This window comes from Rhinopithecus bieti, unplaced genomic scaffold (assembly GCF_001698545.2).
Source record: "Rhinopithecus bieti isolate Rb0 unplaced genomic scaffold, ASM169854v2 scaffold_13342, whole genome shotgun sequence".
In the NCBI taxonomy this organism is placed as follows: domain Eukaryota; kingdom Metazoa; phylum Chordata; class Mammalia; order Primates; family Cercopithecidae; genus Rhinopithecus; species Rhinopithecus bieti.
In genome coordinates, this window is record NW_016807690.1 from 1,859,503 (window position 1) to 1,870,651 (window position 11,149).

The 11,149-nt window shown below is 46.2% G+C and overlaps 1 protein-coding gene across 1 annotated transcript in view; it reads right to left on the reverse strand.

Moving 5' to 3' along the window:
• The window catches only part of VWF (von Willebrand factor), a 178,977-nt gene that overhangs the window by 63,139 nt on the left and 104,689 nt on the right, over positions 1-11,149 (reverse strand). Inside the window, exons 28-34 of the mRNA XM_017883319.1 lie at positions 9,256-10,634; positions 7,709-7,825; positions 7,471-7,611; positions 7,044-7,187; positions 4,444-4,608; positions 2,926-2,969; positions 2,456-2,633 (exon numbers count right to left, since the gene is read on the reverse strand). Of these exons, the coding sequence (XP_017738808.1) occupies positions 2,456-2,633; positions 2,926-2,969; positions 4,444-4,608; positions 7,044-7,187; positions 7,471-7,611; positions 7,709-7,825; positions 9,256-10,634 (2,168 nt within the window). The remainder of the gene's footprint in view (positions 1-2,455; positions 2,634-2,925; positions 2,970-4,443; positions 4,609-7,043; positions 7,188-7,470; positions 7,612-7,708; positions 7,826-9,255; positions 10,635-11,149) is intronic.

The window sequence follows — 11,149 nt, forward strand, 5'->3', positions numbered from 1 at the left end:
ACACCAAGAAACACCAAGTGTTAACAAGAATGTGGAGAAACTGAAACCCTTGCGCATTGATGGTGAGAATGTAAAGTGGTGTAGCCACTACGGAAAACAGAAAGAAGTTTCCTCAAAAAATTAAAACTAGTATTAGCATATGATCCAGCAATCCCACTTCTGGGTATTCATCCAAAAGCATTGAAATCAGGATCTCAAAGAGAGACCTACACTTCCATGTTCATTGCAACATTATTCACAATAGCCAAGAGGTGGAAATAATCCAAATGCACATCAGTGGACAAATGGATAAAGAAAATGTGGTACAGGCCGGGCGCGGTGGCTCAAGCCTGTAATCCCAGCACTTTGGGAGGCCGAGACGGGCGGATCACGAGGTCAGGAGATCCAGACCATCCTGGCTAACACGGTGAAACCCCGTCTCTACTAAAAAATACAAAAAACTAGCCGGGCGAGGTGGCGGGCGCCTGTAGTCCCAGCTACTCGGGAGGCTGAGGCAGGAGAATGGCGCAAACCCGGGAGGCGGAGCTTGCAGTGAGCTGAGATCCGGCCACTGTACTCCAGCCTGGGAGACAGAGCCAGACTCCGTCTCAAAAAAAAAAAAAAAGAAAGAAAATGTGGTATATACATGCAATGGAATATTATTCAGTCTTTAGAAAGAAGGAAATCCTTTCATATGCCACAACATAGATGAACTTTGAGGACATTAAGCTAAGTAAAATGAGCCAGTCACAGAAGGATAACTACTGCATGAATCCACTTATAGGAGATATCTAAAATAGTCAAATTCATAGAAGCAAAAAGCAGAATGGTGGTTGCGGGGGTTAGGGAAAGGGGAAAAAGGGAAGTCGCTGTTCAATGGGCATAGTTTCAGTCACACAAAACAAAAACTTTTAGAGATCTGCTGTACAACAACTTGCAAATAGCTAACAATATTGTACTGTACACTTGAAAATTTATTAAGGGGTAGATCTCAGGTGTTTTATCACAAATTTTCTAATGGGAAAATGGGGAAAGGCATGAGCAGAAAATTCACAAAATTAAACCAAAAAATGGCAATTAAACATACGAAAAAATGTTTAACTTAACTCATCATTAGAGAAATGAATTTCAAGTATACTGAGATACCATTTCTTTCCTGAAAAGTAAGAAATTTGCAAAAACAATAAAATAAAAACTGTAACACCACACTCCCTCAGCAAGGCTGTGGAGAAGCATGCACTCTCACACCTCGCTGATGGAAAAGCAAACTGATGGACATTCTGGTTCTGCACAACCACATCTCACCTGTTAGATGAGAATCTGGGAGTACCTAAGGGGAACTTCACACGCACTTATCTTTTGACCCAATAATCTCATTTCTAGGAATCTACCCTGAAGACACACCTCCAACCATATGAAAATTCTATGTTCAGGTTTACTCACTGCAGCATTGTTTGTCATTACAAAACACTGGAAACAGCCTAAATGCACATGCACAGAAGAACAGCTGGGTAACCTGTGGTACGCAGTGAAGTACTATGAAGCTCTCTTTGAAATGACATCGAGTAATTTCCAGGACATGCTTTCAATCAAAACAGGCAAAGCTCTTTGTATAGAGAAAAGCTGACCATACCCTCCTTCCCAGAGGCAGGCAGCCCAAACTGGGACTGGGAGGTGTTTTAACTCTCATCAAATTCGAAGTTTTGATTATTACACAAGAGTGGGTACCTAATTATCAATTGAGACTTTGTCTTATGACTTAAAAGTAACTATAGATTTCTTTATGAATACACAGAAACAACGTAAGGTCTAGTGGAGTTTTCACCTCAACCAAGAGGGAAATTTATCTCCCTAAATAAATTCTAAAGGGAGAGTGAGCTGTAACATACAGTTTTGATTGCATCCTACCGGTTATGTCTGTTCAGCACGAAGGTTACAATCCACGGCCGAGTCATGGTCACCATAAGCAGCCGTTTCTCCGAAACACGAGACAGAAGGCTAACCCAGCCCATGAAGGAAATGCTCTCCACAAGTGTACATGAGATGGACTTTAAATATTTCTTCCTCTTAATCCAGGCCACCTTGGTGATGTGCTGTTGCTATAGGTGTGGTTGGAGAGTTTTCTGGAAGCATCTCTCTCACTGCTTACTTCCACTGCTATACCCTGAATACATAGATTCCTAAAGGTTGACTTGCCAACAGCCAAGCTGAATACTGACCTCAGAAAAGCAATTCTTCCTTCTGGTTATGCATATTCTGGGGAAGTGCCTTCCACAGGCAGAGAAAGAGGGCAGTGATCCCTGAGACTGGCTGAAAGCATGTCCAAAGAGCACAGGAGGAAAGGAAGGTGAGCGAAGGTAGTACTGTGTATGTGGTGATGAGGGAAACGGTACTTCTGGGCTGGTTGGTGCCTGCTCTACTTTTCTGCACAGCCAAGCTAAAAGCACTGCCCTGGCTGGAGAAGCAAAGGACTCACAGGGACAGGTCCAGCGGCAGCCACAGGTCTCTTCCACTTTAACAGGGGACTGGCTGTTGGGGCATGAAGGCCTCAGCCCCCGGTCACAGTTGACCCGATGACTCTTCAGTAAGGTCTGGCCATCTGGCTGGCAAGTCACAGTGTGGCACTGGTCTGGCAAGGTCCAGACGTCCCCAGGCTGCAGAAGCAAACAGTAGATTCAGGCAGGGAATAAGATGAGGTACCCCAACTCTAAGCCTATTTGCCAGATAACTGACTCCTAGAATTGAACACAGGCCTACACAGCAAGAAGGCCTCCTGTTCATGAGACAGGAAGCAAAACATAAAATGTACAGATGGACCCTCAAAAACAAGATAACAGTGAGAGGAAGCACTGGACTAAGACCAAAGGAGGAAAAATTAACCAGTGGGAACAAGAACCCCAAACACATCTCTAATCTTTCTTTCAAAGTCAACAGAAAGGAACTTACCCTCTTCTCATTCCCATCTTCATCCATGCAAATCCTAACAAATCCTGCAACAGACACAAATAAGATCTTAGTTCCCATCTTTCACCCAGAAATTCTGAACCATTCACAATGTCTGCTAAAGCAACCTGGTCTAGTTTTTGAAGTCATCTCAACTCTTCTGAAAAGAATCTGAACAAGGTTAACAGTGGAGACACAGGGACACGAGGCTAAAAGGTGGTCATCCTGTGGTTCTTCAGACATGCTGTGTGGTTATTAATAATTATGATGCCAGTAACAGTGATAATATGGCAATAACTACAGCTTACACTGTCATTATCTTAGTTCACATGTAGATCATGCCAGGGATGGGGAAGGTGAGGAGATGAAGCAAGATCCTGGAAACCTGAAAGAGATCTAACTTGAAGATTCCTACCAAGAGAGCTGCCATCTCTCTGTACAGCTATTAGCTATAAGTCAACACTTGCATAGCGCTATTACCCTTTAAGGGCAAACTTGCATTGACTTTTTCCCCTGAAGGACAGTAGCTCTATGCAGGTTCTGACTTATAGCTAGTAATGGGAAAATATACAAACCCAGCCCCAAAAAGCGTGTGTGTGTATGTGCGTGTGTGTGTGTATACACACATATATACATATATATGAAATGTATATATGTACATTTCATAAACATGTCATTCATATACATACATATATACGTATATATGTATACACATATATGTGTGTGTGTGTATATATATATATTTTTTTGTTTTTGAGACGGAGTCTCACTCTGTCACCCAGGCTGGAGTGCATTGGCACAATCTCAGTTCACTGCAACTTCTGCCTCCTGGGTTCAGGTGATTCTCCTGCCTCAGCCTCCCGAGTAGCTGGTACTACAGGCGTACGCCACCACGCCTGGCTAATTTTTTGTATTTTTAGTAGAGACGGGGTTTCACCGTGTTAGCTAAGATGGTCTTTATCTCCTGACCTTATGATCTGCCTGCCTCAGCCTCCAAAAGTGCTGGGATTACAGACGTGAGCCACCGCGCCCGGCCAAAAGCATTTTTTTTTTAAGTTTCTAACCTAAAATCAACTTAAACTCTGGTACTTTGACATGAGTCGCCACGTTATTGTATTTCTAAAGCCCTTTATACCCATGTTGAGGGTGAGTCTAGGCCCATGGGGAAGAAGACTGTATCTACGACACGCTGGGGTTCCTTGCTTATGTCTTCTGATTCTTTTGTCCAAGATCCCTCCTACACAAATAAGCCTAGGCTCTCTCTGCCAAGTTCACATGGACAATTAGAGTGGAAACAGGACCATACACAGAAAGCTTTCTGCTGGCCCCATGAGGGTTTGTGGTATCAACCTCCCAGGAGCAGAAACTTAAAGGTCCTGGTCTACAAAATAATCTTCATTCAAGGCCAAATCTTATGCATGGGCACCCCCGGGGTCTCTTCAATAGTATTTTTGTTTCTATGGTGGGTTTGTTTTGGAGCCTTTTTTTGAGAGAAGAAAGAAAGGTATTAATAAGACTCACCAGAACACAGTTTGTGGAGGAAGGAATTGCCCAAGGTGACCATGGTAGGGAGGTCTTCGATTCGCTGGAGCTTCACCACGTTAGAGTCACCTGCTGGGCCTGCCAAGATCCTTAGCTGGGCTGCATCGTAGCGATCTCCAATTCCAATAGGGAACACTGTCACCCCTAGAGTTAGCGAAGAGACAGGAAAGGATCTGCGGGCAAGTAGGCTCAAAATGGACTGGCTTGACGTTATATCCAGCATCTGAACAGAGCCTCATGTTTTCCAGGCTGGTCGCATACACCAGCCCTACAAGGAAGATATTCAGTCAACAGATATTAATGAGCTCCTACTCTGTGTCAGGTACTATTGCAAGCAATAGGGATACAGCAGTGAACCAAGCATATAAAGTCCCTCCCTGTCCCCCGTCCTCATGGAGAGATAAGACAACCAACACACAAACAAAGTAAATATATAGAATTTCAGATGTGGGTAAATGCTTAGGAAAAAAACAAAATGAGATGAGGAGGATGAGAATGCCCAGGGCTGAGGTGGGGGTTACTGTTGCATACACGGCAGTTGGAGAAGCACTTGGTGAAAAGATGGCATCTGAGCAGAGACCTAATGTAAGGATAGAAGGAGCCAAGAAGATATCTGAGGGAGGGACATCCCAAGCAGAGAGAAGAGTGAGTGCAAACGCCCCACAGCAGAAGTGTGACTGCATGCTCCCGGGGGCTGGGGAAAGAGGGACAAGCAAGAGAGGGAAAGGGCATGGATCAGGCAATGCTCCATTGGCCATGGCAAGGACTCACCATGTTCTGTGAATGAAACAAAGCCAGCCAAGACGACAGAGCAGAGGGACAGGAGCTGACTTTGATTTTAAAGGGCCACTGCAGCTGCTATGCTGAGAATGAGCTGCAGGGAACAAAAGTGGAAGCTGGGGTTCCAGTTAGACAGCTATTTCAATAGTCCAGGTGAAAGATGATGGGGACTTGGATTGAGGTGACCCTGGTGGACATGGTGTGGAGTGGTATAACTCTCAATGTGTTTTGAAGATGGAGCTATAGTTTATTCGTGGCTTGCATGGAGGTATCAGGAAAAAGGAGGAAGAATCAAGGATGCTGAGCTTTTTGAACCGAACAACTGGAAGGTTGGAATTGCCATTCTCTAAGATGAGAAAGATGAGAAAGATGGATGTGAAAATCAGGAGTTTAGTTTTGCCTATTGGAGCATGCAAGCTGAGTTGAGGAGATATGAATTTCAAAGTCAGAGATGTATAAATATATTTAGACCCATGACACTGAACTAGACCACCAAGGGGGTGTATGTAAGAAGAGAAGAGAAAATATCACAGGGCTGAGCCCGGAGAACATGCATGCTCATTTACACATGAAAAACCGAGGCTTTGGGTGGTTAAATGACTTGCTCTGGATCATGTCCACTTCCTCAAGACCACAACTGCTTCCTATCCCAAAGAAAATCTTTCTTTGGATTCTTGATACTAAAGGAGAAAAAAATTTCCATCCTGAAATTCCTCAATTCAGCTCTCCAGAAATTTCTAGGAATTTGCAATGTGCTTCAGGTTGGAGCGGATTTTCTACTAGCAGTTTTTCAGCTATCGTGTTTGTTATATTATCCAAATATTTATCCTTTCCCTTTTAGTGTCCTTTAGCCTAAAATCACAGATTTCATAAACATGTCGCATTCATTCACTCAACAAATGTTAAATGGTCACCTATTTTGTGCATCATACACAGATGATACAAAAATAAGCAAGTTCTTCCCCTGCCTTCAAAGAACTCCCAGTTTTTTGCAAGGAATAGATACGTTACAAATATGATACAATACGATTTTGCACATTTTGAGTAGCTCATATGTGACATAGAGAATGGAGCAAGTAACTTTCTCAGGAAGAACATCAGGAAGACAGCAGAGGTTCTGACAGCACTCCTAGGCAGGGTTCTGAAAGATTAACAGTTCTCCAGGTGGCCATGAGGGGACTCAAAGTCACTCAACTCACCCAGACCTCCTTCAGCTGGGAGGTGGTCCCTCAGACTCTACCACCTGTCCCGGTTCACATCCTGTTGATATTAAGAACATGATAAGCACATGTTCTCATGGAGCACAAGGCTGGACATGTGGCCCCTTCCCTTTCTTACAGCATGATCCTTTGTCTCTCATCCATTCAACCCTGCCAAGCCCATTAGCCTGGTACCAGGAACGAACTCTAAATACATGGAAGTCCCCATTGGTTCTCAAGGCCCCACAATGAATCACTGTGGCCTCAGACATGACATTTTAGTAAGAAACCACGAATCCTCCTTTAGAAAGGAAAGGCATAGAGGTAGGATCACTCCTGGACACAAAGGGAAAATGTGGAGAAATTAAAGGTTATAATTAGTCATTAAGATGTAGTATCAACACACACTTATTATTGTTTGGTTTCCAAATCACATTGTGATTGGATAATTTCCTGCTGTTTGATACCAGGACAGAGGTCGGTACTGAGTATATTTAATATCAGCCACAACATCCAAAAGTAACCCCAGCCCACTTTTAATCCTCTATCATTTCTAAAGTCTCGTTCTCCTGAATTGAGGACTGTACATCAGATTCTTACTGTTGGATCTGGCGGCATCAGCTGCTGCATCCACCGAATCCACAGAGACGTCCATGACCAGGATGACCACAGCCTTCGAGGCTCCCGGCCTGGCACCATGCATTTCTGAAGTCAAGTATCGCACAGCAAAGCCCAAAGCATCCCCTGAGGATGGAGAACAGATCACGCCAAGTCAGTACTGACTGCGGCCGGACACCCTGCCTCACGGAGGATCCTTAAGTTACTCAAAAGCTGAATGATTCAGAGACTCCGAGGAACACCCAGTGGAGATCTGGAAGAGACCTGGAAGAGCATCTAGCCCCTCACTTTCCAGAAGAAGAAACTAACGCCAAGAAGCAAAGTGACTGGCCGAGGTCACACAGTCATTTATGCCAAAAATTAGAAGCAGAATGGAGATTCTGCATCCAGCCTGTGGCACCAATGTTACCGATTTGGCTGGGGCCTCCCTCCCGCTGCATGACGTCCACAAGGCTCAGCAAATGGGCTTTCTCCAGGGCCACATTCCACGGCACGTCAATGTTGGTGATGCTTCCATACTGCAGCACAGACACCTGAGTGAGATGAGGCCCTAAACGGAACAAGAAAATGGGGATTATTTTGAATCAAGTGGAGTCCCAAAAAGAGCCTCTTCATCACTGGCTGCTTCAGGTGCCTCGCTCACTCACCTATATTGGCTTTTGAAATGAAAGCCTTGGCAAAACTCTTCATTTCATCAAAATAAGAAGCTGGGAAACTGGAGGAGCCATCCAGGAGAAGGATCACATCCAGGGGCTGGCTGCAGTCTGCAATGACAACCAGGAAGGTGAGCACACAGGTGCCAGCAGGGACATTGGCCGCCAGGCCTACAACCTGAAATCCAATAGGATCTGCAGGGCAGGCTGACCACGTGGCACCACCAAGGGCGGGGGAGTGCCTTCATGAGTGCAAGGGTAACATGGGCCAGGGAGGAGGGGATGGGAGAGATGGAGTTCCTGGGGCCTGACTACCTCAGGTTTGGAGACATTGAGAAGACTCCGATTCTACCCAAAGGAAGTTTGAATGTCTACAAATAAAAGTGGCAGGCATGGACTTCCTCAGTAACAAGGGGCCACCACTTTTCTAGAATTGAGTAAAATACTGGCCTGGCAAGACAAGGAGACTGCAAAAGGAAATGGAGCGGCAGCCCCTCCCTGGACAATGAGCCGCTGTCCTCAGATCTTGCAGGGCAGGTGAACGTACTGTGATGATTCCAGCTACAAATGCCTAGTGCTCCTGTTAGTGTCTGAGCACATCTGAGATTTGATGAAATTATGTAATTGTTGCTTTCCTCAGCAAAAATATTACAAGAATTTAAATACAACTATGAACATGAATAAAAATATGAACATGAATAAAAACAAAGAAACAAAAGTACTGACAAGTGTGAGACTCAAAAGATACTAAAAGAAAGCTAGTTATTCTGGGATGGTCCCAAACACATTGAATAAAGATGTTCAGGAACTAGGAATGGATTAGATGCCAGTGTCAGTAAAAGGACAAAGCAGTGGGAGCAAGCATTTTTTTGAGCACTTGTCATGTGCCAGATACTATTTTAAGCAAGTAGATGCTATTATTATCACCATTTTATAGATGAGGAGACTGATATACAAAGAGGTTAAGTACTTGCCCAAAATTACCCAGCTAACAAGTGGCAGAGACAAGATTCAAACTAAGGCAGTCTGACACCAGTTTCTGAAGACTGCACCTGCTACCTGGCACCTGACTTCCTGGTCTCGCCCTGAAGAATGTCAGCTACTCAGAATAATTTCACCCACCCAGTATGGTCAAAAGGAAGCTTATCCTCACCACCTTTAACAGAGGTTACCTTGAAAGCAGAGGGTGGAATGGGTGGGGAAGAGGCTGTGTGATAAAGTAAGACTTGCTTTTTTTTTTTTTTTTTTTTTTCACTCCTTCCTGGTATTGTTTAAATGTTAACAATAGGCTTCCATTACCTTTGAATTTATATAAGCACGCACAATAAGAAAAGATCTTCCCCCAAAAAAGGATCACAGTCTGTCTCCCTGCCAGGGAGGTGAGGAAACACGGGCCCTTTGAAGGCAAGGTTCAACCAAGGGCACACAGAGCAGGGACGCCAGGATTGGAACCCGAGTCACATCTCGGCAGATGCACACAGCACCAAGGCCACGCCAGCCCTCGCCCAGCCCTCCCACCTGCACACAAGGTGCCAGCATACCAGGGGGAGGGGAGAGGGTGGGGATCTTCAGCCCCTCTCCGGAGCAGCAGCTCTGCAGCACCAGGTCAGGAGCCTCTCGGGGGAGCGTCTCAAAGTCCTGGATGAGGATGGGGGCATTGGGCCAGCCAATCCTCTCCAGCTCCTGCACGTTGGCATGAGGGCCCACTCCAATGGGCACCACCTGGATGTCTCCAGGCAACCTCTTGATCTCATCAGAGGCAGGATTTCCAGTGACCATGTAGACCAGGTTGGGCGCCTGCTCCCGGTCACCCTGGCTGACCAGGAAGCTGTGCTCGGAGAGGTACTGCAGGGCCAGCCCCGTGTTGGTCCTGTTGCCGCCCTGGTAGCGGATCTCTCGCACCCGCTGCAGGATGTCCCCTTTGGACTGTGCCTCGCTGAAGGGGTACTCCACCGCCACCGTATAGGAGTACTGCAGTACCGTGACATGGATGCCGTCCTGGCCCACATCCATCCGCTGAATCACCTCCTCCATGAACTCCTTGCTCCTGTTGAAGTCGGCTTCACCAATGTTGTCCGATCCTTCCAGGACAAATGCCACATCCAGAACCATGGAGTTCCTCTTGAGCCCCAGGGTCGAAACCCCCAAGAGCCCTGGGCCCACAGTGACTTGTGCCATGTCGGGGGCCAGAGTAGGAGGAGGGGCTTCAGGGGCAAGGTCACAGAGGTAGCTAACAATCTCATCCCTTTGCTGTTCCAGCTCATCCACACCGCTCAGCACGAAGGCCTTGTTCTCAGGGGACTGCTTCTCAACAAGGCGGATCTGTTTGAGGTTGGCATGGGGCCCAATGCCCACCGGGATTATGATGACCTTCTTCTTCTTCAGGCCCTGGACGTAGCGGACAAAGTTCCGGGACATCCGTTGGGGCTCCTGGCTGGCCATCAGGAGCAGGACGATGCGGGAGGCTTCAGGGCGGTCGATCTTGCCAAAGATTTGGAACAGGGTGTATTTCAAGACCTCACTGGTGGAGGCCACCTGGCTGCCCGCATACTTCACCTGGCTGGCAATGCGCCGCAGCTCTGACGGTCGTTTCCGGTCCTTGAGCCCGATGTAGGCGTGGGAGCCATCGTGGTACTCCACGACGGCCACGCGGACCCACTTCTGGGAGATGCGCAGCCGCTCCATCATGTCCACCACAAAGGCCTTCAGCACTTCAAACTCAGCCTCGGACAGCCTGGAGGAGCCATCCAGCAGGAAGACCAGGTCCAGTAGCCTGCTGCAGTAGAAATCGTGCAAGGGCGCTTCTGAGATGTCCTCCACATACGGAGTGGTGGGGCTCACCGGGGCATCTGTGGGAGGCACCACAAGGCCTCTCGGCTCCTCGCAGGCTTCACAAGTGAAGTTGACACCATCACAGTGGCTGCAGCAAAGAGCGAAGAAATTGAAATGGTTCAGGAAGAACCTATGGACACTTCTGAGCCCTGTAGTGTATGACCACTTCCATATTCCCACAGAATCTCCTGCCTGTTCCACGTGAACTTGAGATCCCATGGACCGTTCCACACCCAAGTGAGATGTCACTGTTTAACATCTGTCCCCAAATAGGATGCATCACCCCCCTCCAAAACACACACATAGCAGACTTCTTTTGACTCTAGAAACCAAAGCTTTAGCCTATCCTAGTAAATGAAAAAATATATTCGTTGTTCTAGGCCATCCACACAGCCACTCAAAGCTGATTTCTTTTCAACCTACATCTTTAGCAACATGAATACTTAATTATAATCCAAGCTTCTTACAAATGTCTCCAAGAACAAATGTTACTAAAATGTGGACACTCACCTGTGCTTGTAAATGTTCTGTCAAAGATAAATGCTTTACAGTACATATTCTAACAGAATGTAAATTTTATTTATTTATTTATTATTTTTTTTT